The following is a 27,537-nucleotide window of genomic DNA, read 5'->3' as shown; positions in this document are numbered from 1 at the left end:
GCAAAGTACGTTAATCTCTAGCAGACAGAACGCGTCTCCTTCCTGAGCGGTATGACGGCTGCGTCGTACTATTGTTTGTACAGATGAATGTGGTACCTTCAGGCATTTGAAAATTGCTCCCAAGGATGAACCAGACTTGTGGAGGCCTACAATTGTTTTTCTGAGGTCTTGGCTGATTTCTTTTGATTTTCCCATGATGCCAAGCAAAGAGGTACTGAGTTTGACAGTAGGCCTTGAAATACATCCACAGGTACACCTCCAATTAACTCAAATAATGTCAATTAGCCCATCAGAAGCTTCTAAAGCCATGAAATCATTTTCTGGACATTTCCAAGCTGTTTAAAGGAACAGTCAACTTAGTGTATGTAAACTTCTGACCCACTGAGATTGTGATAGTGATTTTTAAATGAAATAATTTGTCTGTAAACAATTGCTGAAAAATTACTTGTGCCATGCACAAAGTAGATGTCCTAACCGACTTGCCAAAACTGTAGTTTGTTAAGACATTTGTGGAGTGGTTGAAAAACGAGTTAATGACACCAACCTAAATGTATGTAAACTTCCGACTTCAACTGTATATTAGTTTATCTCCCGTTGTTATCGTGTCAAGTCAGTTTGATACCAGACAGTGTCGTCTAGGTTCTCTACTCCCAACCCCAATGAAAAATGTACCCATTAGGAACATTGAAAATTGCAAAGCTGGTATTCATTGTAAGAATATTTCATTTTAAACATTAACATAATTAGAATTTAAAAAGTCATCTGACAACTTTATTCGACAACAATTTAATGAAAACAGATTATATTAACTCAATTGTGATTGTCTTGATTTAATTACACATTTTAGAGGTGGACAGTTCTGGGATATTTTAATTAATCCTCTTGATAAGAAATGCCTATACAGTGTTAAGACAAGTTGTTGTTAAAGAATTACATGAATTGGAGATGTTAAAGTACGTACACATGAGTTTTCCATTCATAAAATGTGTAGGGTAACTTGCAACAGTAGATTTTGCATGGAAAACGAGGAAATAGTTTATTTCAGTTGTACGGAATGATTGTCAAATAGGTAAATCTGCACTTGGTCTGCTCAATGACCAGGTGTATACCACAAATAATACCCTGTCGAGAAAAAAATGAAACCATTTTGGGGCGAAAGCAGACTAACATCACACCGACCGAGCGCGTAGCTCGACTTTAAGGGATCAGGAAATGTTGAAAGCATTTGAGATCCCTGTGCAGGTGATCTTAGTGTGAATTGATGGTTTAACGAGAGATCACCTTGTAGTAATATGGTGGCCAATATTGGTTGCATTTGGCCCTACAGATTTAAGCTCGTCACGTAATAACAGACGAGAATTATCTTGCAATACTATTACGATAAAAATAAACAACATTTTGCCATACAGTGCTTTCACCAACTCACCAAATTGTTTCATGAAGTGGACAACAATTTATTTGATTTTCCTAATAATTTTCTTAATATAACCATAATATTTATTCGTAGACCACAAATCCTTAGATCAACGTCCTTACAGTTAACCTATGGCATGTGCCTCCATTTGTCCAAAGGAGCAAAATGACGTCTTGCTTGGAATACAGTTGCAAGCATGGTCTGCTGCTAACTTAGAGGTACGCACATTAAGGTTTTTAAATAATCTGTTGAGGATTTCATTGTAAGCTAAATGTACAATCAAATACGTGCATAAGAATGTTTTATAAACGAGGTCCCTGATGTTTTGAGTTTCAATTTAGTACCACATTTGTATGTGGTACTAAAATCCTATACATGTTCAATGCTCTGCAGTGGTACTAAAATCCTATACATTTCCAACGCTCTGCATGTCACCGGATTGTTTTGCTCTCAACTGATTTTTTTGTTGTCATTCTCAGTGTCAAGATAGAAACAAACACTGATCTTGGTTGCAAGCATGTCAGCCCGTCAGAGATATCGCAAAACTGTTACAGTAGTCTACATTATAAATAAGACCAAAGAGGTTTAGCTAAAGACATAACATAGAAAAAAAAAAATCAACAAAACGATAGAAAGGAACAGTGACACTAAATAACCAATGTCTGTGTGCTATTTCAAAAGGCAGGGTCAATGTGTATGTGCAATGTAAATGTGTAAAACTGAATGTGGACAGTCAGACAAAAAGGATTGAATATGAAATAAAAACATCTGATTAGGCCTTGTGTGTAAACACAGCCATTGTAATTACATCAGATTAATGCCCCAATAATCATGCCTTGAGATCACAGTGAGTATAATATCCTTCCACTTGCAAGTTGCAAATCTCACATATTTCTGAGGGAAAAAAAACATCCAGGAGGGGCATGGTCTCTCTCAAAAGGTAAGGTGCCATTTTTGTGGTATGTTCCTATGAACAAAACTATAAATTCAAGGGAAAATGATAACTGAAATGACATCAAACTGTACTTGTAGGGGTTGGAATTAAGTCCAGTTTATTGTTTCAAGAGGTACCTCCTGTTTATTTGTTTCAAGGGTAAATAATATTGATGTAGTGAGCAAGATAAGGGCCTGTACGGTACAGAGGGGAGATTTAGTCTCAATCCTGTTTCCACAATCAACTTTGTTCCCCTTAATTTTAGAAAGATACACAAATTAAAAAAAAGGTTGACCCAAATCTCATGGGCTCATATAACATGATCTTAATTGTAGCACATGTGATATGTTAGATTTGCTTCAGTTTCTTCATAAAACTACATACAAAAATGAGGGACGACATCTGAACGGGGAGCAGAATTGAACACAGGATCGTTATGATCTGGCTTAAATGTTTTGAAAAAAACTGGGGCCAGTATCTGTGTTTCTATTAAAGGGTCTTCTGTTGGGAGCAGAGCGTAATCAAGAGGAGATGGATTTTGGCTAATATAAAACAAACACCTCCCAGCTAGCACGTTTGGTTCTTTGGAAGTTGTGGGAACACACATTTTTGGTTTCCTATTGGTTCTGGGAATGAAGCATACATTTCCTGACCGGTAAAACACAACATTTCTTAAACATTCTGAGAACAGAAGTGAACATTTTTGCCTGTTCCGAGAACATACATTTTTAGGTAGAAGGGAGGTTCTGAGAACATTTTACTACGGTTCCCTGAAAGTTTTCCAGGAGGTTTTATTAACATTCTGATTTGAACTTAATTAAATAACATTCTAAGAACATGTTTCAATAAGACTTTTAATAACACTGCTAGCTTAGTTTAACTGTTTTGAACTCTGAGCACAGGAAGAACACATGGACATTAATTTGCGTAGGCATTAAATCATGCAAACACATTTATTTTTTGCGACATGGCGTCAATGAGATTCAAACCTATGATCTGTGTTTTCTATCCAATGAATTAGTCCACTACGCCACCAGGATGGAGTGCAATGTGTTTTTTTTACTCTTACAACGCATTTTAACCTATTCAAACAGAACCCATTTCAAAGGAAACAAGCACTCATTAAGATCAGGTGTGGCCAACACCTGAACACACTTAAAAAATATGCTGTTGACACTGAGAACGGAATGTATTTTTTAAAATAACATTCTAGAACAGTTTGAGAACATTGCTTTAAACAGAACCATGAGGAAACGTAATGCTGAAGTACTGAAATTCCTACAGAAGAACGTTAACGTTCTCTGAACTATTTGAGAACTTACCCAATGTCAAACCAGTTGGAGAACGTTTAAAATGTAACCATGTTTGAACTTTTGGGAAACTTTGTTATAGTAATGAAATATCTCAGCACATCAAGTTCCTTAAATGTGCTGAGAATGTTTCAAATCCAAGCAACTATCATGCGCCATTCCCAGAAACTTGTGGGAAGGTTGTATGCAAAATAACCATGAGACAACCACACTCTCACCAAGCTCTAAGAAACATATGGTTCTCAGAACGTTATGTGCTAGCTGGGCTTACTTTTAACGGCACAGACTGACAACATGACAACTGGTGACAGATGAAAAAGACAACCCCCCCCCAAAAAAGTTGCTGGAGATGTTTAGAGTTAACATATATTTTTTAGTCTCCCGGTCACCATAATATAATAGGCATGTGGCCATGTCTCTGCTGTACATATGTACTGTTTAAGCACAAGGGGTGGAGGCTGATTAGCAGATTATCGAGTCTGTTCAGGAGAGGTTCAGGTAGCTGAAGAGGAGGGGAACCAGACAGACGCAGCTGAAGCTCACAGTGCCATAAACGATGTAGCGGTAAGATAGCTCAACTTCCATGTGCTGCCGTGCCTGCCGTACATCACCAGCAGGCAGCCCAAACACCCGGCAGGCCAGCGGAATGGTGGCTGCTTTCATTGCAGCCCGGGTGGCAAGCAGGACGACCACCCCAAGCAGTAGGCGCAGCAGGGAGCGGGCCAATAGGGCAGCACTCAGGGGGGGCAGTGCCAGGGGCAGGGAGGAAAGTGGTGGGTCGGCCAGCAGGCCCAGCTGGTGGTTGAGGTGGGAGGCCAGGGCAGCCCCGGCCCCAGTGCCCAGAGCCTGCGCTGTGTCACCCCGTGAGGTGCTCCATGAGTCCAGGGTGAACGCCAGGAAGCCTAAGCCTACGTGCAGGATGACAATGACTAGTGGTGCATGGTGGCTCGTCAGGTAGAAACTGTCAATCTGGTCCAACGTTGATTGGAAGACGGCCAGGATCAGCAGGCTGTATAGAAAGCCAGTGATGACCTCCTGTAAAAGAGATTGCAAAGGATATTAGGGTGCTTTGAAACCAAAATACATTAAACACATGTCAACGCAGCAATGTGGTGGGGAGAAACTATTTGGAAAAACGGAACTACATCTTCAATTGGTTGATGGATAACTTGTGGATAAAAAGAAGGGAAGTGCTGCTAGAGTACACAATAGTAGGTCTATGTAATTAGAAGGTGCTCTTTGGTAAAAGGGATAAATTGGTAATTAAAAAAAACAAGGAGGGGGCCCATGGTTGATGGATAGATTGTGATTTTTGACGGATAGAAACCCAACAACCTTGGAAGCACCCTTATACTCTTAACACACAGGATCTATAATTATTTCAACTACTACTATTAATCTGTGATTTAAAAAAAATAATTAATGTTCAAATGACATGACAACAAAATAGTTCAAACACCATTTTACTCTACTTTCTATTTGGTGAGAGATTACAAGACAAAAGACAGAGGCAATATATTTAAATAACTTCATTAGCCATTCAATTGTCCCTCATCTTTCCCTCAATAAAGACATTAAGTCATCTGAAATACAATGAAGGGATTTTAACCAGAAAATCAAGTTTGCAAACTTGCAATGATCCCAAAACCTGAACTCAGCTCTCTTAAGTAATCCACATCCTCCTCTTCAGTCAACTTTGGAGTGATTGACTGACACACACTCTGAAAAATGTGGCATTTCAGAAACTTACCCAAAAACAACTTTATATCGGAGATATAGACCCATCATGGATATAACCCGTTTTAGCATGGACACTGCCACCATTTGAAAGTAGTCAACTGGATGGTGATTTTGGGCGCAATCAGCCAATGAAGAAAAAAAATTGACTACTTGGAGAGGCTCAATGGCACTGCCCATGCTGTCACAGATGCTATAATGGCAAAGATACAAAGAGGTGTCCTCTATCTCTATGGCCTATTGTTCACACGTGTATCTGAGGTCTCATTGGTTAGAATGGTCCTTTTGATATATTTCCATTGTTAGAGCGGTCACTTGAATATTTAGTAAATATAATAGACAATCCCCCTGGCCAATACAGAGTATCGGTGATGACCAGCGCTGTGATATATAGTGAGGAGATGGCCTGTTCAGATACATCAACTTCCCACAGAACGATCATCCCCCTCGCTGTTTTACAAAAGAGAGTTATTGGGTGAAAATGAAGAATGGAGAGGAGATTAGGTGGTCATGGCTGGTGTTCTCCCATTCCTCAGATTCAGTGTAACGTGGACATAATGGCGTGACATAAATGGCAATAAAGGCAAATTTAAAGGTTTTATAAAATTATTTCTATGCATTTGTTTTTCATACCGCCAGGCAGAGGTGGGACCAAGTCACTGTTATTCGAGTCAGAAGCAAGTCTCAAAATCATAAGGCCCGAGTGTCAAGTCGAGTCCCATGTAGAACGGGTCGAGACTCGAGTCAGGTCCATGTCTTGCTTTGTAAGATCGAGTCACGAGTTTGTCAAGTCAAGCAAAAAGCAAACATTCAATGTACGTGTTGAAGTAGCCTACAAATATTTTATGTTTATTGTGGCTAGCATACATCCCTTTTCATTATTTTGTCTACAACATATTTGAACTATGTAACAATTAACCCTATATACTTCTGGGAATTGGCCTATATGGATAGGGCAAAATTGGCATGTTTCTTACAGAAGAAATATGAAAAGCATACGCATAATCAACACAACAGTCCATCTGACAAGACTGAATCCAAACATTACACTTGACTTTCTGTGCATTCTACATTGACTTTTCCCCCAGAATTTGTTGATAACAAAATCTGAAAATACTCTCGATACATTCTGTAACATAATAAATATACCTTAAAAATTCAACTAAATGCTGAGTCTCAAATAGCCACCTGTCCCTTTTAATAGCTCGGCAATGACACACATTTCAGCAAATAAACGCTGGGTCAAAATTTATTGTTTACCAGATTACCATGAGTTACCATTAATTGTTTATGAGGTTAATGTTTGATTTGTTACATTCAGTAAATGACTAAAAAAAATTATGGCATTCATCCATTTTCAATCCCCAGTAAGAAACGTCTAGGCATTGGCTGCTAACAGCAACAACAACTGCTAGCTAACTGGCAAGTACAAAAACAGTACGAATTCACAAAATAATTATTCTGTCAAGGAAAAGTATTATTTTTTTTGGCAACTTAGACAAAATAAAGAAATGTATGAAAATACTGGAAGTGAATGCTGGAATTAAACAATTAACTATGCAAATTAGTAAAAGCTTTGTGCATTAAGGAAATAGATACCTGCCTCAAATAGTAGCCTGTCTCTAAAAAGCACCTGTTGTGTTCAATGATTTAAACAAATAAATGCCCAGGCTATTAATTTAAGTTTTACGGTATACATGGAACATTTGGGGCACAAAACAATGACATGGGTTTGAGTGAGAGGTCTAACTGGTGTCTCCAAGTAGCCACAAACCTTACTCATTTCAATGCACTTTTATGACTCAAGGAAAAAGCTATTAAGTCAGGGCTCCAGGCAAACATTTTCCCCTGGTGGAACTGCACATGATTTTTCTTATAGTCACGCAATATATATATATATATATATATTTTTAGTATCTTATAAATCCATTCACAGTGCTTTATAAAAAATTATCCGAGCCCTGAATGCTGATTGGCTGACAGCCTTGATATGACAAAAACTTGTATATGTACTGCTCTAACTACGTTGGTAAACAGTTTATAATAGCAATAAGGCACCTGGGGGTTTGTGGTTAGTTTTTACTCTGTTATTTAGAACCTAACAGACAACTATGAAAAGCTCAAACCATGTTTATTCACCAAATGTGTCAGACAGTTGAACAGACAAAAACATGTTCCCACCAGCACAAGTATTTATACCCCACTTTAGGTGAAGTCTCCTCCTTTTCTCTAAACATTACATCCTTATTGCTAGGCAGGAAAATAAGTAATGTGGGTAATAACAACTGTTCCCTCTCCCTTAATGTGACCTGACCTCAGCCCCCATTCCTTACTAATCCACAGCTCTCCACCCTTATCAGTGACCACAACCATGTGATTGCTTTCCCCTTACTCAATAACACTCCAAGCCCTTGGCTGATATCCAACCTTAATTGACCCCACCATATACATTCATCCTACAGATAACCATTACCTTCTGGTGTAGAAACCAGACGGTGGCACTTATCCTTTCCACAGGACACCTGATGTCTAACAATACCATGTTCTGCATTCCCCTCTCTCCCTCCATATCATGAACAAGGATATTTCCTTTGACAAGTTTAGAAGTCAGAACCCATCATGGTATATGGCCAATATACCACGGGTAAGGGCTGTATCCAGGCACTCCGCGTTGTGTCATGGAGGAGAAAAGCCCTTAGCCGTGGTATATGGGGCATACACCACACCCCCCCTGGCCTTATTGCTTAAGTAGACTACTGAGATGTGATTCAAGAAATAAGTTGATTCATCATCCTTATGTTGTGATTCAAAATATTTTAATGTGCACCCTAATCCAGTGATTGTCATGCATTTTGGGTTGACAATTAGGCTATTGTTGTTATATTTTACTGTTAAAATAGGGTTCCAGAATTTTCTGATGTGCTTGCCTGCATGTGTATGTGCACCAAATAATTTCAGGCTAATTTACTATATTTGTGGCTAGTTCACCAACTGAGTAAGTGGAAATTCAAAACACATTAGCTAGATTGCTAACTCTAAATATAATACTCACTGCCAGTAGCCATGCTAATCCAACAGTACATTTATGTCCCAGAAAACATTGTAGTTGTAGCTTAGCGCCCAATGAGGCCTATGCAATCGCAATGGCCAAAGTGCATGTCGCATGCTCCGTATCTCAAAGCCATATCAAATATCTTGGTTGTAAAATGGTTGCTATTGAGCTCAAAATTGAGAGCTGAGAAATACAAATTATACCTACAGAAAGCTGATAACCTTCTTTATTCAACTATAACAACGGGATAGCTATGTTACACAATCAAAACACTATTTTCCCAGAGCGTTTATTTCCCCCGGGAAAGGAGAGTGGCTCAACACAGTAGCAGACCCCAGCATAACAGGTAGCCTACAGGGGCACGCAGACACTTTCGTTAAAGGAATCATGAGGATAGTGTATTTTACGGTTTGCCCAAATCATGGGTTTAGCCTCCTAAAAAAATAGGGTGTTTTGAGTGAGGTGACCATGTAAATTGTGCAGCTCACACAGATGGGACTAATATTTTATTTACTCGCACAGCCAAGGCATGAAGAATAGATCAGTGATACAAAATCTACATTTAATGAATGTTTTATTCAGGCTATAACAACAAAATGTGAAACAAGTAAAGGGTTGTGAATACTTTGAAGGCACTGTATACAAAGACCTGTCAATAGAAAAACTAAATGCAGCTAGTTCAGCATCTTTCCTGCTACAGTCTGGAGTGATAGTGTTAGCTGTGTAGTTGGCTAGCTGGGGGGGGATCTATAGCAACAATTTTTGTTTGCCATAGCAACCTGCCCAATAGAACTAACGACCAGTGAACCTTAACTGGAAACAATAAAATGAAATGAACGACCAGATGGCTTGGGTAGCAACCTGGGGACTATATCCTCATGGAAGGATGAAATAGTATGAATAAATTAAATCAAAATAATGTTAAATGGAAATAAGTCAATCATTATTTCAATAGGTTGGTACCCCGGTGTATGAAAGTGATAACGCCCCAGAAGCCATGGTTTGGAGGATATATTGGCAAGGTTTGCCATCCCAAGATGAACACCCATGCCAATATATCCTCCAAACTACAGCTTCTCTGGCATTATCAATTAAATATACACATTATTAGCTTGTTGGAAAATGTCCTCGTCAACCGATTGACCATATAACCAGTTGGCAGCACCAATCTAAATGATCTGAGCAGAACATGAGAAATGTTCATGCAATGAAGTGCGAGTTAACAGAGATACAGCTGCGCTCTATCCAATTGTAGCAGTAGAATCCACCTACAGCCCGCCCATTTCTTTATAGACAGAAGAACTAGCCAATTGAGCATTTAGAGCAGGCACCACCTCAGACTTGTTTGACAACAAGAGAAAGATGTGTGCTGGCAGCTGAACATCCATTTTCGATCACGAATAATAATAATAAAAATACACGTGTATTATAATTGCATCCGGAAAATTCTCCATATCCGTTATGATAATTGTTTTTTCCGAGTACGCGGCAAACACATAATCACTTTACAATAATTAACTTCATGCAACAAAATAATTGGTGCATTTCCATTATACAAAATATTTGTGATTGAAAACTAAATGTTGGGGCAAAGGATTGTGAAAGAGGCACTACTACATGATTTAGGTTAGGCCTAGCCTCAGTAATTCAACTTAAACTTTTTATTGAGCATCTTATCAAGGTATAGAGATGTTCAGAAAAAGTTCAAGGTTCTTTACAGATAAGAGTAAACATTGTGCAAGAGCCATGTCATGATGTTGAATATGAAACAGTGTCAGGGTGGAAAAAAGGAAAATAAAAAAATGTCCCGGATAAGACATCCAACATGGTGAGGTTGGCCCTCAACTGAACTTTGACCTTATTACCTTTGGAAAGACGTGCACACACACACACACACACACACTTGAATGGGTTAAGCGTGAACTCCACTGAACAATTTCAGTGATAGGTGTGCACAAGGACTTTCATTTTTACCTCAGAAGTCAAAATGTCACAAGATGGGCTGACTTGGAAAAATCGGATATCCTACTGACAAAGTGCCGAATGATCCACCTCACTGAAAAGACTCAAAATGCCCATCGCTTATTTTAACCTTGGGTGCTAGGACCCCTAATGATGAAAAATGGAAGTGTTATAACATGTTTTAAAATGGTTGTAGTCAATAACCTAGGCCTACTTAAAATCTCTCTGCAGCTTTATAAACCACGACAAGCTGCAGGAGCAGAAGAGGTGTGTGTGAGTTCTCAAAACTAGCAGCAGGCATGTGAGTTTGCTGTCAACTCAGTCAGAAAACAGCATCAACGTTTTATCCTGTTTTCCTACGCTCATGCCGCTTGTTAGATATTATACACATCATTAGCTTGCTGGCAAACATCCTCGCCAACTGATTAATCATATACCCAGTTGGCAGCACCAATCTAAATGATCTGAGCAAAACATGCGAGTGGAACTTGTCGTGCAATAAAAAGCGAGTGAACTGAGATGAAGCTGAGCTCTGTCCAATCGAAACATTAGGCTCAACCGACAGCCCGCCCATTTCTTTACAGACAGCAGAACTAGAAAATTGAGTCGTTTAGAGCATGAAGCACCAGACTTGTTTGAATGACATGAGAAAGACTGCAACAAAATGATTTGTGCATTTCCATTATACAACATTTGTTGTAGTGAGAAACTAAATGTTGGGGAAAGGGCTGGTGAAACAGAGGCCAAGATGAATCTACATAATTTAACTTGGCTGGGGGCAGTATTGAGTAGCTTGGATGAATAAGGATGAATGGATGAATAAGGTGCCCAGAGTAAACTGCCTGCTACTCAGGCCCAGTTGCTAATATATGCATAGTATTAGTAGATTTGGATAGAAAACACGCTGAAGATTCTAAAACTGTTTGAATGATGTCTGAGTATAACAGAACTCATTTTGGCAGGCAAAAACCTGAGAAAAAAATCCAACCAGGAAGTGGGAAATCTGAGGTTTGTAGTTTTCCATGTCATCGCCTATACAGTGTCTATGGGGTCATATTGCACTTCCTAAGGCTTCCACTAGATGTCAACAGTCTTTAGAACCTTGTTTGAGGCTTCTACTGTGAAGGAGGGGGAAATGAGAGCTGATTGAGTCTGGGGTCTGGCAGAGTGCCATGAGCTGATCATGGGGCGTTCGCGTGAGAGTTAGCTGCGTTCTATTGCATTTCTACAGACAAAGGAATTCTCCGGTTGAAACATTGAAGATTTATGATAAAAACATCCTAAAGGCTGATTCTATACTTTGTCTGACATGTTTCTACGAACATGACTTTTCATCTGAACTTTCGCCTGGACTTGCCCGCGTCTTGTGAGTTTGGATTGTGTACTAAACGCGCAAACAAAAAGGAGGTATTTGGACATAAATGATGGACTTTATTGAACAAAATCAAACATTTGTGGAACTGGGATTCCTGGGAGTGCATTCTGATGAAAATCAAAGGTATGTGAATATTTTTAAATGGTATTTCTGACTTCTGTTGACTGCACAACATGGTGGATATCTGTATGGCTTGTTTTTGTGTCTTAGCGCCGTACTCAGATTATTGCATGTTGTGCTTTTTCGAAATCTGACAGGGGTTGCATTAAGGAGAAGTGTATCTAAAGTTCCATGCATAACACTTGTATTTTCATCAACATTTATGATGAGTATTTCTGTAAATTCATGTGGCTCTGCAAAATCGGCTGATTTTTAGAAGCAAAACATTACTGAACCAATGCGCCAATGTAAACTGATCTTTTTTGGATATAAATATGAACTTTATCGAACAAAACATACATGTATTGTGTAATGAAGTCCTATGAGTGTCATCTGATGAAAATCAAAGGTTAGTGATTCATTTTCTTTATTTCTGCTTTTTGTGACTCCTCTCTTTGGCTGGAAAAATGGCTGTGTTTTCTGTGACTAGGTGCAGACCTAAATCGTGTGCTTTCGTCGTAAAGCTTTTTTGAAATCGGATACAGTGGTGGGATTAACAACAAGTTTGTCTTTAAAATGGTGTAATTTGGCGCCCTGCACTTTCACTGGCTGTCATATCAATCCTGTTAGCGGGATCTAAGCCATAAGATTAAGACAAGCCTAGGAAATTCAACTTAAACTTTGATTGAGCATATTATCAAGCTGTAGAGCAGGGGTAGGCAACTAGATCCCGCCACAGGCTGATTCTTGTCAGTCCGGATGGTCGGGAGGCCGGAACATAATTATAATAATTTGTACTCTGCAAGATGACCACAAGAGATTGTCATTTTCAAATACAAATCATACCTTGATTACATTGGCAGATGATCACGTCTCTTTTTTTATTTTTGAGAATATTTGAACAGATTTCCTAAATGAAAGTAATTTATAGCTCAATTCCTGGTGATTTTTGGACCAAAAACTAAAATCCTATAATGTTATTTAAAATTAAATAAAAAAAATTGGGGGGGGGGGGCTCCACTCTGAGGCACATCAATCTGCAGGTTGAACATTGTGAGATTGTAGACTCGTAAATTGATAGCTGTAAAAATCACCTTAAACTCCACATGCTGATATTGACTTTAGTATTATTGTGTGTAGTTACAGCTACCCCATAGAGAGAGCATTGCATTGTGGCTTTTGTAGTCGACTCGAGTTGCAACAGATTTCCACAACGATTTTCACGTTGCTACCAACCTTATTATAATGACAAAATTAAACATTTGTTCACAAAAAATATTGTTCTAACAGTGTTATTTAACACTAATGTAATGAGTGATTTTGGGTATATTTTTCCTTTAAGTAATAATGAGTGAAAAATCCATGCCTTCTGGGAATGCTTTAAGGTCTGGAAAGTCTGCCTATTTCAAGACATGGTATATGAGGGTGTAGTGAGAAACCCGATGGGTAGGACAATTCTCTACATCACTCATCTTGAAAAAACAGATACTAAAAACTTGGAAAACCAATCAAAATCGGCTATCATTAACAATGGAAAAATCAAATGATTTATTATTTAATATATTGAATGTGCGTGGGCTATGGAAAGAAACAAAATGGTGCCGTTTCAGGCCATGTGGCAGAAAGTGATGTGTGTTCTGGCGATGGGGGTGTGTGATAGGGGGTCTGTGCAGGTGTGATGTAGTTGATGTTTGTAGGATGTAGTTGATGTTTGTAGGACGTTGTTTGTGTATGTTTTATAAAAGACTAAAAATCGTACAACAAAATGATGCGACTGTAGAAGGACTTGCTTTTAGTTTTTCCCGTTTCAATTCCACACGCTGCGCTGTTCATCAGTCACAATTTGACAATTGATAATATTGTCAACCATCAGACACAATTTAATCTGGTTTTAAGGCTACATCTATTGTTATATGTGTGAAATTAACTTTGATATAGTGTAGATGGGCCAGTGACATGTTCTCCTAACACAAATTATGTTAGTGATAGACATTCTAACAACGTCAGTGTGTTAAATAGAGTAATTTAGGAAAAGTCAAAAGGGGGCATGAATTTAAAAAAGGCATAGGCTATAAAAAATATAAAAATAATAATCACGACATTCAAAAGACGATGTTAACTCCTGTAAATGTCCAACTATTGGAAAAGTCAGGTACAGGGCTTTTTTTTCTGAAGCGGCAGTGTATGTTTTGAGCCTGGCTTGAATATGCACTGGAGCAAATGGACAGAGGATAGTCTACATTTCTGTCTGATTATGTGTGGTGGTTATAATAAATAGTTATTTTATTAAGTGATTCATGCACCCAAAGCAGTACAACACAATATGAAAAACATCACACCATTTTCAAATCACCCTGGTGTGTACAGAACATCTGTATTGAACAAGCAGGGGTGAAAGTAGATTGATTTTATCATGGAGATCCTATTTTAGAATAAGGTGTTTCAATGAAGGCATGGCAAGACGGAAACCACGAGGTGGAACTATCGTGAAACGGAGCATGGATTCGGTTTGGATTGCAGGTTAAACCTTGAATGTCTTCAACAACAAATGTATAAACATTTCTTAGAATGCATGTTTTACCCCCTCATATTTCAAGAAAAGGTTCTTGTTTGGTCTAAAATACTATTGACTTACCAGGACAGAGTGCATGCCCATGTAGACTCTGCTTACACAGACGAGGAAACTCCAGCAGATGGCCAGACTCAAGCCAAACAGGAAAGGGTACTGTGAGCAAGAGCAACAAACGAGGAAAAAAAGGGGAGGGGGTTACTATTGTTCACATTAATGATTTAAAAACTTCAGCCTATACATATTATTAGCTGTGCTTAACAAGCTGAATACCAATCAGTCACAGGTACAGTGTGTTCTATCTCAAGTGTGTAAAAAGCTATTCAATTACAGTCCTGGAGGGCCACAGCAATAGGCCTATTGGTTGTTAATTTGGCTAGGCTATTCATTAAATCAGACTGATTCAGACCTGCGACCTGTCGTCACACGTGCTGACATAGACCAATCACGGGCTGGCAAGCTACGAGGCTTTCAGGCAGGATGAAAACGACTATATCGTCCATGATCCTTTGCTAGTTATGGCCATTTTCACCATGATCCTTAGCGATTTTTTGGTGCCATTCAGCAGTATGGTGAGCTTCAAATTCAAATAATTCCCGGCTTCATGCTCCACTGGGAGTTTTACATAGTGCTGATGTCATCCACGTATTCCTATGACTATCTACTGGTTTTAATGTCTATGGTGAAACCAGGTGGGAGAACTATCAGGCCAATCACAGAAAGTCATTTATTAACCTGAGACTAACCACAAGGAAGAAAAGAAAACAAGTTGTACAATGCCTTCGAGGGTCAGGATTGAATAGCCCCATTGTCAAAAAGGTACAGTAATGAGACTCTTCAAGTATCAGAATAGGCCTACCCAGATGTTTGATGGACAGATTAACAATGAACCGTGAATTTTAATGCCATAGACAAGGCAGATTTTCCCAAGAGGTCTTTGCTTTTGTCTCCGTTCCCCTTCAAGAAAAACTGATTCTGAAATGAGTCATTAATATTTGAGTGATTTGGTATAGATTTATAGGCAGAGCCCCACTGTAATCTATAGAAAGATTATTTGGCAGAAGGATGTTAAGATGTTTGTAACGTTAAGATATTTATTGAGTCTGGTTAGGGACAGATCTAAATGTACTGGCATGGGGGCGATCCATAATAGGGGATGGTTGTCACACCTTTTGGGGGCTTTGGGGAGGAACGAATTACCCTCCTTCAATACAGTGCATTCAGAAAGTATTCAGATCCCTTGACTTTTTCCACATTTTGTTACGTTAATGCCTTATTCTTAAATTGATGAAATCGTTTTTAGAAATGTTTGCAAAAAAAATAAAGGATTCAGACCCTTTTCTTTTTACTCAGTAATTTACTGCCTCAATTCTTGGTTATGACGCTACAAGCTTGGCACACCTGTATTTGGGTAGTTTCTCCCATTCTTCATTGCAGATCCTCTCAAGCTCTGTCAGGTTGGATGGGGAGCGTCACTGCACAGCTATTTTCAGGTCTCTCCAGAACTGTTCGAGACTTGTCCCGAAGCTACTCCTACGTTGTCTTGGCTGTGTGCTTAGGGTTGTTGTCCTGTCGGAAGGTGAACCTTAGCCCCAGTCTGAGTGCTCTGGAGCAGGTTTTGGTCAAAGATCTCTGTACTTTGCGCCGTTCATCTTTGTCTCGATCCTGACTAATCTCCCAGTCTCTGCTGCTGAAAATCATCCCCACAGCATGATGCTGCCACCACCATAGTGATGGTGCCAGATTTCCTCCAGACGTGGCGCTTGGCATTCAGGCCAAAGACTTTAATCTTGGTTTCATCAGACCAGAGAATCTTGTTTCTCATGGTCAGAGCCTTTTAGCAAACTCCAAGCGGGCTATAATATGCTTTTTACTGGCCGGAGTGGTGTCACACCTTTTCCCAATCCCTAGCAAACATAGCTGATTAAACTAATTCCATTCTAAACTGAAGATTATGATTAGTTGATTATTGCAGTGTAAGCTGGGGCTGGGGGAAAGTGACACCAATCAAGCCCCCAAGGACTGGAGTTGGCCATTCCGGGCCTAGATGATACTGAAACAGTCCTACTGTAAATCGGAATTCGAAGCAAATGTCTTGCTATATTTCGACCAAATAGGCTTAGCAAATTGCATTCATTTCTGTGCTCATTGGTCAACTAAACAGATAATATCGAACCATAAAAATGGAGAGGAGTAGAAGGCCTTATTCTGATGATTGCCAATGACAATGTCATGAGTGAAATGTCATGGTGGGGATAGGCTGTGACAGAAGCCTGGACATCCAATCACATGGACTAGGCTACTAGGCTACAGTTCACCCAAAACTGCAGGGAGATGCTAACTTCTCTTCGCTGGATCAACACACTCTTTAAACCTGCTGAACTGAGTCTGTGGCTCAGTTACACAAGGGATAATGAAACAGCCTGTTCTCTCTCTTATCACACATGTTCAGTCGTATTGGTTCTGAGATTAGCCACTCTTACTTTTCCCATTAAGAGGGCATCACAACACATCTCTCCTGATATGACTGAACCAGTAAGATTGCTTGCTAGGATATGGGGGCTGTCGGGGCTAATGTACAAGCAGTGAGCATACAGCATTAAAAAGCAGACTATTGTGCAATAGTAAGCAGCCACAAATGTTTCACTCTGTTTTCACTGGAAAATTAGCTAATTTGAGCAACCAACCTGAATGAAAGGAGGCAAGGATGTTGAGTTGGGCCTAAGCAATGTTTAAAAAGGTGACAGGTTTCCCTATTTTGTTTACCTTTATACAACATCTAAGTACATCATGAAATGATCTGCAATAATACTTTGGTCAGAATAGATTTTGGATCATTGATATAACACTAAGAGGGGCATGATCAACTGTCAACATGCTCGTTTGGAATTCTTGGAAAATTCCATAAATTGCAAATAAGAATTTGTTCTTAACCTCTTGAAACTCTAGGGGCAGTATTTCATTTTTGGATGAAAAACGTTCCCGTTTTAAACAAGATATTTTGGAGGGGCTGTGTTCCAATGTCTCCTTATATGGCTGTGAATGCGCAAGGAATGAACCTACACTTTGTCGTTTCCCCAAGGTGTTTGCAAGCATTGTGACGTATTTGTAGGCCTATCATTGGAAAATTGACCATAAGAGACTACATTTACCAGCCTGGTGTCCTCCGTCAAAACTATTGCGTAATCTCCAGGTGCGTGCATGTTTCCATTTTGAAGAGAGGAGAAACTAAACTGCCACGAGTGACTTATCATCAAATAGATATGTGAAAAACACCTTGAGGATTGATTCTAAACAACGTTTGCCATGTTTCTGTCGATATTACGGAGTTAATTTGGAAAAAAGTTCGCGTTTTAATGACTGAATTTTCGGGGGGTTTTCTCAGCCCAACGTGATGAACAAAACAGAGCGATTTCTCCTACACAAATAATATTTTTGGAAAAACTGAACATTTGCCATCTAACTGAGAGTCTCCTCATTGAAAACATCCGAAGTTCTTCAAAGGTAAATGATTTTATTTGAATGCTTTTCTTATTTTTGTGATATGTTGCCTGCTGAATGCTAGGCTTAATGCTATGCTAGATATCAATACTCTTACACAAATGCTTGTTTTGCTATGGTTGAAAAGCATATTTTGAAAATCTGAGATGACAGTGTTGTTAACAAAAGGCTAAGCTTGAGAGCCAATATATTTATTTCATTTGCGATTTTCATGAATAGTTAACGTTGCGTTATGCTAATGAGCTTGAGGCTATACTTAAGATCCCGGATACGGGATTGCTCGTCGCTAGAGGTTAACTGACTCGCCCAGTTAAATAAAAACATTTGAAAAAGGTTCAAAGTTGTGATTAAATTGCACAATTTCACACATCTCTGAGCTCCATGCATGATATTGTAATGTTGAGACCACAATCTGAACTATCATGCAGTCCGGGAAAAAAAAAAAATGGTGCCTGGATTTTTAAGTAGTTTTCACTTGCGCTGCAGTGACAACTGTCGGCAGTCAGACAGATTTTTGCTGCAGAATGAGAAGACGAACACTGTTTTCCATATAGTTAGCTAACTATAATAAATCCCTTGCAACGACACTACTGTTTACAGTGATCTTTATTTATGTACAACACTCAAGTGGTGAGAGTATTGAGACAATAATTTTCAAAATCAATTTCACCGGGAGAGACCATGGATCTTCTTGTCTAGCTAGCTAGCTGTAAGCCACACTTGGGCTAGCTAATGTTTGCTAGCTAGGTACCCTCTACCTAACCTTGTGTTCGCAATCGAGCCCCGCATCACCGCAGGACCCGACAGAGAAGTCTGAGGCGCGGTTGGAATGGTTCATGCTGCGGGCGGTCAGACAGACAACTTTGGGATTGCCGAAAAAACATGTCCCGCAAATGTTAAATGTGCTGTGAATTGTTATAAAACCACATCACATGAATCCCTCTGTCATTCTGGCTGTTGTGTCCCTCTCCTCCCCCACCTCTAACTGGGGCTCACGTTACACAGCTGGTTTACACTCTTGTGAGCAAGGATCAGACAGATGGGTGTCTTGGTGGACTCACCCAAGAAACACACATATCAAATCACACCCCCAGGCCAACTCCGAGTTGGCTTCTGTCATGGCATCCAGCATTTGAGGAGCAAGCTAAAAAACGAGGCCAAATAAGCAGGTGCAGTTCCCCTTTAATGACCGGTATACCCCCAAACCATTCCGACACAGAAAAGCTGATTTTTAATATCCTACGGGTAAGTGTACCCAGAGCCATATATTTAGAGAGTTAAGCCAACTTTTAGAATATTGTTCCAATTCTAAACATTCAGTTAAAGCATTGTTTAAATATTCCCCATGTAATGTTAATGAGGAGCTAACATGGCTGCCATAGAATTTGATAGTGTTATGTAAATGTATCATAAAGCTCATTCTAGACATTCAGTTTTTAAAAAATGAATAGGCAATGGCTATGGAGTTTCGCCCCTCTGGAAACCTCTTTCTTAAATCTAAGCATACAGATCACATTATGGGCATGTGTTATTTTAGGCACATATTCATTTTTCTAATGTAGCTGAACATGTTTCTGAACAGCTGAAATAAAATTAATTCAGCAGCGATTTGAGCGAACATTCCCAAAAATATACAGTTGAAGTCAGACGTTTAAAAAAAGCTAGCAAACATGGAAGCAAACAATATTCTTTCCCAAAAACATAGCTAAACAGCATAATCTGTTTCAGTACCTATAGTTTGCTTGCTAACTATCTAAAAAAAAAACTAATTTATAAGACAGTTCTTATTTGATTAACGGTGGTCGGACCCACCTATGTAAAGCTAGCCACAATAAGGATTAACCACACTAGTGAAAAATGTCTTGCTGACAGTGAAGCAAAGGACTACAAATAGTGGAATTATGCCATCATTTAATAAATCATGCTAAACGAGGTTGGAAAGTTATATAAATTCAACAAAAGACAATTTGACAAAAATGTGAAATCACACTTGATGTATTAGACTTTAGAATTGCATTGGGGGCACACTTATTTCACTGTACAGCCTTACCTATGGATTGTGGATGACGACATGGGGGTATCAGTCTACTCAAGGACAGCCAGAGAAGTTTAGCATCGTAGCTCTTATTGCAAGAATCTGAAACTACGGCATTCCATAAATGTTGAAGGCTACACCAGCGAACTATGGAAAGCTGTTTGGGTCTTTGCATGTCAAAAAATATACATGTCAAATAATAATTTAAAGCGTTCATTATTTTTTTGTGTAGTTATTTCACAGTGATTACACCATCACTCGTATTTCATAAGTAACGACTCATCGATACGTATGCTATGATGCTGGTAAAGTTGTCTCGTGCACCTACAGTGCTGGTCATAAAATAAAAAAAAGAGCTAGCTAGCGCATGGAAAGTTCTTCCCCCAAAACGACTTCATCTGTTTCAGTTGCTATAGTTAACTAGCTTATATAGCAAGGTGTCATCGTCTAAAATAACCCTAATTTATAAGACAGTTCTTATTTGATTAATGGTGGTCGGACACATCTATGTGAAGCTAGCCACAATAAGGATTAGCCGCAATAGTGGACTTTGAGGTTGGCCTTCAAAATAAAAGTATGTCTTTGACAGCGATGCAAATGAATACAAATAGTATAATTATGCCATAACTGAATAACTCATGCTAAACGAGGTTGGAATGTTATAGAAAAACAACAAGACAATAATTTGTAAATTTGACAAATCTGTTTAAATCACACTGGATGTATTATACTTTAGAATTGCATTGTGGGCATATTTATTTCATTGTACAGCCTTACCTATGGATTGTGGATCAATGGCATGGGGGATCAGTCTAGTCAGCAACACCCAGAGAACATTAGCATCGTAGCTCTTATTGCGGGACTCTGAAACTGAATTGAGCCACAGTTCTTGTCAACCTATGTGTATTGAACACTATTCCCGAGGAAAAACAATACTGTGTGGATGTTTTGGAGTCTGATAACTGAGGAGGACGTTGGGAAAAGATATATTGGGTATTGAGTAGACTGATACCTAAGGATTGGAGATCAATGAAATGGGGTAAAGCTTTACAGTGCAATATGAATGTCAATACACACAATAGGCTGACTGGGAAGGTGATTTCACATAAGAGCTACAACACTGATATTTGCGTAAACTTTTCACAGTTGTGTTCTGTTGGCTGTCACAGAGTAGACTGATACCCCATTTCATTGCTTCACATTCAAACCTTGTTCAACATTACCTAGTCTAAATATGACACAATTCCACCAATTGTAACTTTCTGCATCGCTTTCAACGATGTACTTTTATTTTGAAGACAAACCGCAAATTCCACTAGCAATGATTTAGCCGGAATCCTTGTTAAGAATAATGAAAATGACTGCAGTTTCTACTGGTCATTGTTTTCAGGCTGGTTATATTGGTGCTGTCGAATAAATCATGCTTTATTACCAACGCGGTACAGTAAACACATCGTTGGTGACCGGTGTTTGCAGACTTTTTTGTACTGCTTTGACAGTGCTACTGACAGTAGTGGTGGCGCTTGGATTGCACGTGCAAATTTATTACACACACCATTGTATAATAGAACTGCGTTATTTGACGTGCCTTTGTTTGACACGCAAAGACCCAAACGTCCAGACAAAGGCGATGAAGGAAGGGGGCGTCGTCGCCGCCGAGCACCCCGTAACAATTTATTTAAATCATGCACATGCGCAGAAATATCCTTTTTTTTTTTTTGCCTGGGCAAATTGGGATACATAAACGCTGTATCCCGTTGCCACTCCATTACAAAACTTTATGAAATTCTAAAGCCCTCATGCAGTCATTTTTTTAAATCATCACTTTATCTATTTTTAAAAATCACTGTGTATTTTTCTATACAACTCAAATATATTTGGTCATAATTTATTTCCCTGAGCCACTTAAATGCTCAGTCCGAATGTGTGGGCGTTGGGATACAATTTTGAATATATTTACAGTGCCTTTAGAATGTGGTGGATAAATGTTTCATGAGTTTAGTTCAACTGTCAATACCACATCGGAATCCCAAAATACTAAATTGTTTGTAAACAAATCTTAGTTTCAAAATTGTGATCATAGGCTAGGTTTGATGCATAGCCTACCTGCCAGCGTCCATACGTGAGTAGGAAGAGAGAGAAAGGGATGGCGGTCCCGGACATGGCATGCGTTGATGGCATACTGTACTCTGAGTTGTAAAACACCTCCACTTTAACCACAGGCGGAGATGCTGGTCGCGTCCAGCGGACAATGTCTTTGGTAGATTGGCCGAGGAAAAGATTCCAAATCCAGACCACAAGGATTCGCCGGCTGACAAAAGCATCTACATTCCAAATTAGGAAGGGGAAGAAAACAATGAAGAACATCTCGTTACCAAGCTCGGACCCGAATGTGAAAAGGTAGAATAGGAACTTATTCTGAATAATAAACTCCTGGCCTACATCCCCAGTCAGTGAGTTCCTGCGAAGTGGTTTGACCCTTCCACTAGAGTCCCCATTCTCGCGGTCACTCTCAACAGCTTTGGACGACTTCCCAGTCAATCTACAGCCGCTACTTTGACTGTTTCCCTCATGAGAAACCGTCTGTTGTTCGGGTGTCTCCCCTAACCCAGACACCAGAGCTGTTCCATGTTGCAGCTTGTTTGAACAGTCTTTATGTTGTTCTCCGGCAGTTACGCTTTTTCTTTGCAGAGGACCTTCGATTTGCTGTCCGCCAACATGTCCCTCGCCGTTTCCACTTTGGTCCTGGTGGCGTTTCACGCAGGCACCGTTAACAAAAAAATCATTTTCCCATTCTTTCCTGCTCAGTTTGACTGGGAATGAGCCTTGGACACCACAGAGCTTTTGAAATGATGCTACATGGTGCGGATCTTGCAAATACCCACAACACCGTACGAACATCGTTTTTAGATCTTTCGCCATAGTACGTCTGACACAAACTAGTTTAGATAGCTAGCCGCCCTCCAAATCAAATGCAAAATGGAGTCTCGTTCGCTACTGTAGGTAGCTTTCACAGACAAAATAGAGGAAATACGATAAACTCCAGTTTAGTTGAAAAGTCGTTGGAATACAAAATTTGTAGTTAGATCGGAGGAGGGGAGTCTGATGTAGGTAGCTACTTGTCGCAAAATAATCCGGACCAGTTATGCCTGTGGCCGGCGCGTTTGAGAAGCTCACCACCATAACGATTAGCAACAATGGTGGAATTTGCGGGTTGACTTCAAAATAAAAGTCCCTAATTGAAAGTGACGCAAAGGTATACAAATAGTGGAAGCATGGACGACTAGACAATGCTAAACAAGATTGGAATGTTGTTACATAATTTAAATACATTCAGTTCACCAAATCCACCTTCTGCACCTCGAATAAAATAACGAATTACTACCACGCAGGTCGGCTGATCCAGCAGCAGTACAGTATCCCGAAAGATCATCGATTACATGTTTACTTAGACCTTTTTTTGGAAGTACATAAGTGCAGTAATGATGATAGATGCTCTACGAAACTCCATATTTTGGTGAGTACTGAACGTATTGACAACGTTTGGAGAGCTGGGTCTAGAGATTCACAAAACACTTCTTACTCAAAACATTAAATTAAAAAAACAAGTTCATAAGATGTTGAGGAATTGCACGTGAGGAATAGCTACTTTGCTTAACTACAACCATATTTGAGAAGTTCATAAGAAAATCATGAAATCTTAAAGGTGTTGAGTAATTTCACATAAGAAAATCAATCTTAGTTTACGAACTTCTCAAATATCTTCTTACAAACTGCTTAAATGGCGTCTTAAAATTAGTCGCTATGCAACGATTTAGTTAGCAATAGCAATCATGTTAGCATATTTCGTATTGAAATTAGTTCTAAAACATGTTGAGTTTCAAATAGTAAACTCTGAAACTTTCAGATGAAGTTTGATTTAAACATTTAATCGCTTTCATTAGCGTATAAAACAAGGGTTTAGTTATCGTGGAATTATATAGAAAGTTAAGCAAAGTTGCTATTTCTCAAGTGCAAAATGTCGGAACTTTGTAAATATCTTCTTATGTGGCATTGACATTAGTAACGTGCTTGAAACCAATAAATAAGCCTATGTGACAGGATTTGGCCCTCTATATTAAAGTGTTGATATTTCCATTTTATTACAATCATTTTTTTGCTTTGTCTCGAGAATACCTTTTTAGTTGGCTGCAAACTCTATACACAAAAAAAAAACTATTTTTCACACATTATAGCCACCAGACTTACGTTAGCTATATCAAAACCAAAAATGGATAACCAAGGAAAGCACAATAAAAAAAAAAACTTAAGTAAACAAGAGCTTGAAGTGATGGAGGAAATAGCAGCCAGGAAACGGTTGCTGTTGGGGAAACTCGATAACTGCGGGGTCACTGCGAGACGAAAAAGAGAGGATGGGCGAGAGTGGCCGAGTCGGTCTCTGCCGTCGGGGGTATGGCAAGGGGCAGTGACGCTATAAAAAAGAAGTGGTCCGACATCAAGTCGGCTGCTAAGAAGGGAGCTGAGAGAATCAGGGAGTTGAATCAACCGTTCATGTGGACCAGCTGGAGGACAAGGATCGATTTGGAGGTGGAGGATCCGTCATGGTCTGGGGCGGTGTGTCACAGCATCATCGGACTGAGCTTGTTGTGATTGCAGGCAATCTCAACTGTGCGTTACAGGGAATACATCCTCCTCCCTCATGTGGTACCCTTCCTGCAGGCTCATCCTGACATGACTCTCCAGCATGACAATGTCACCAGCCATACTGCTCATTCTGTGCGTGATTTCCTGCAAGACAGGAATGTCAGTGTTCTGCTATGGCCAGCGAAGAGCCCGGATCTCAATCCCATTGGGCACGTCTGGGATTTGTTAGATCGGAGGTTGAGTGTTAAGGGCCATTCCCCCCAGAAATGTCCGGGAACTTGTAGGTGCCTTGGTGGAAGAGTGGGGTAACATCTCACAGCAAGAACTGGTAAATCTGGTGCAGTCCATGAGGAGGAGCAGTACTTAATGCAGCTGGTGGCCACACCAGATACTGACTGTTACTTTTGATTTTGACCCCCCCTTTGTTCATGGACACATTCCATTTCTGTTAGTCACATGTCTGTGGAACTTGTTCAGTTTATGTCTCAGTTGTTGAATCTTATGTTCATACAAATATTTACATGTTAAATTTGCTGAAAATAAACAGTTGACAGTGAGAGGATGTTTCTTTTTTTGCTGAGTTTAGAACTGAATAAGGGGTCATTTGGGGTTAAAGGAAATGTTGCCCAATAAGCGTTCTTTTATCAAACAGAGAAGAAGTGTATATTAAAACATTGACAAGAAGGTATATAAACCTGTATCATTCATCTTCTCCCTCAGTGCTGCTCGGGGAGTGGGGGGTGATTTATCTGGAAACTTGTTTTTTTGCACAATTTCCACAAATCCAAAATCGGGTCAAAGTAAAACATTTGAGTTAAATGGGTTTTGCCACTGGAAATACCTTATTGCTGCATTAGGATCTAAATGTTTCCCTTACCAATTATCAGTTAGACTTTTCTCTCAAGGGTCAGCTTTGCTAAAGTCCCTCTATTGGCATTTCCAGATAATCCATGGGTAGCAATCACTTCCCTCCCAAACACAGGCAGGTCTTCAACCATGTCTATGCTGGAGGTGCGATCTCCACTGCAGGCCTGCAGCGCGGGATTACTTATTCCCAAAGGGGTAATCCCCTCTGCCGATGGTCCTGGCTGTATAAATGTTGATGATACACTAATATCTTAGCACTCTCCAACGTTAAACGATGACAAATACACTTTTTTTAAATGTAGATAGTGTTATTCCTTAACTAAAGTAAAACATATACAATTAACAATGGTGTGTGAGTGAGTGGTTGCGTACATAGATGATGATAATGAGGGGTGTTGAGGTGCCACAATAAACAAGCCACAAAATGCCACAACCAAAACACAAGTGTCTGCATGGAGAGAGTCATCAATGAACGGCTGACGACCTCCCGGCTCCTCCCACCAACATCCTATTCAGGAAAATAGCAAAGTGAAAGAATTCAGCAGACAGAGTGGGAGGGTCGTCAAAAATGGCTAATTAAGCACTTGCCTTTGGAGCTGGTGGTTGGACGGTGATCCGAGAGGCTGGAGGCTGGGGCACAGCATCAAGTTTTAGAAGCAAGGCTATTCATGAGATTGAAAAACAGTAACGAATAAACCCGTTTTTAATCATTTGAAAAGAGTGAGAAACAGACAGAAGAGACATTCAGTCAATTCCTTGATAACAATACAAACATGCCTATAGCAATACATAGTTATTTTGGAAAGTATTCAGACCCCTTGACTTTTTCCACATTCTTACGTTACAGCCTAATTATAAAATGGATTAAATTATTTTTCTTCCTCATACACACAATACCCCAAAATAACAAAGCAAAAATGTTTTTTTTTTTTTTTCATAAGTATTCAGACCCTTTGCTATAAGACCCGAAATTGAGCTCAGGTGCATCCGGTTTCCATTGAACATCCTTGAGATGCTTCTACAACTTAAATTGGAGTCCACCTGTGGTAAATTCAATTGATTGGACATGATTTGCACATACTGGTCTATATAAAAGGTCCCACAGTTGACAGTGCATGTCAGAGCAAAGCCCAAGCCATGAGGTTGTAGAGCTCAGAGACAGGATTGTGCCCGAGGCACAGATCTGGGGAAGGGTACCAAAAGATGTCTGCAGCATTGAAGGTCCCCAAAAACACAGGGGCCTTCATTCTTAAATGGATGAAGTTTGAAACCACCAAGACTCTTCCTAGAGCTGGCCGCCCGGCCAAACTGATTAAATCGGTGGAGAAGGGCATTGGTCAGGGAGGTGACCAAGAACCCGATGGTCACTTTGACAGAGCTCTAGAGTTCCTCTGTGGAGATGGGAGAACCTTCCAGGACAACCATCTCTGCAGTAGTCCACCAATCAGGCCTTTATGGTAGAGTGGCCAGGTGGAAGCCACTCCTCAGTAAAAGGCACATGACAGCCAACTTAGTTTGCCTAAAGCCTCTCAGACCATGAGAAACAAGATGCTCTGGTCTGATGAAACCAAGATTGAACTCTTTGGCCTGAATGCCAAGAGTCATGTCTGGAGGAAACCTGGCACCATCCCTACAGTGAAGCATGGTGGTGGCAGCATCATGCTGTGGGGATGTTTTTCAGCAGCAGGGTCTGGGAGACTAGTCAGGATCGAGGGAAAGATGAACGGAACAAAGTACAGAGAGATCCTTGATGAAAAACTGCTCCAGAGCGCTCATGACCTCCGACTGGGGTGAAGGTTCACCTTCCAACAGGACAACGCAGGAGTGGTTTCAGGACAAGTCTCTGAATGTCCTTCAGTGGCCCAGCCAGAGCCCAGACTAGAACTCGATCGAACATCTCTGGAGACCTGAAAATAGCTGCGCAGCAACGCTCCCCGACCAACCTGACAGAGCTTGAGAGGCTCTGCAGAGAAGAATGGGAGAAACTCCTAAAATACAGGTGTGCCAGGCTTGTAGTGTCATACCCAAGAAGACTAGA

General features: G+C 39.9%; 1 protein-coding gene across 2 annotated transcripts; it reads right to left on the bottom strand.

Moving 5' to 3' along the window:
• Positions 1 to 774: 774 nt before the first annotated feature.
• si:ch211-212g7.6 (sphingosine-1-phosphate phosphatase 1) lies at positions 775 to 23,211 on the bottom strand. Of its 2 annotated transcripts, XM_021612180.2 has the most exons (3): positions 22,095 to 23,210; positions 14,519 to 14,608; positions 775 to 4,693 (listed from the first exon to the last, which is right to left on the bottom strand). In XM_021612180.2, exons 1-3 carry the CDS (start codon positions 22,908 to 22,910, stop codon positions 4,142 to 4,144), a joined length of 1,458 nt encoding a protein of 485 aa, XP_021467855.1. In that variant the 5' UTR covers positions 22,911 to 23,210; the 3' UTR covers positions 775 to 4,141. The 2 variants fall into 2 exon arrangements, with proteins under 2 accessions (XP_021467855.1, XP_036841093.1); XM_036985198.1 differs by lacking the exon at positions 14,519 to 14,608 and having other exon boundaries at positions 22,095 to 23,211.
• Between the last annotated feature and the right edge of the window lie 4,326 nt (positions 23,212 to 27,537).

Source organism: Oncorhynchus mykiss, chromosome 8 (genome assembly GCF_013265735.2).
Source record: "Oncorhynchus mykiss isolate Arlee chromosome 8, USDA_OmykA_1.1, whole genome shotgun sequence".
Lineage (NCBI taxonomy): Eukaryota > Metazoa > Chordata > Actinopteri > Salmoniformes > Salmonidae > Oncorhynchus > Oncorhynchus mykiss.
This window is presented reverse-complemented; position numbering and strand designations above follow the sequence as displayed.

Bases quoted from the DNA above. Each gene is read 5' to 3' on its own strand.
- si:ch211-212g7.6 (XM_021612180.2), bottom strand. From the start codon at position 22,910: ATGGCGAAAGATCTAAAAACGATGTTCGTACGGTGTTGTGGGTATTTG. The intron at 14,609-22,094 runs GTAGGCTATGCA...TCTTGCTCACAG, and splicing joins TCACGTATGGACGCTGGCAG to TACCCTTTCCTGTTTGGCTT. The intron at 4,694-14,518 runs GTAAGTCAATAG...TCTCTTTTACAG, and splicing joins TGGGCATGCACTCTGTCCTG to GAGGTCATCACTGGCTTTCT.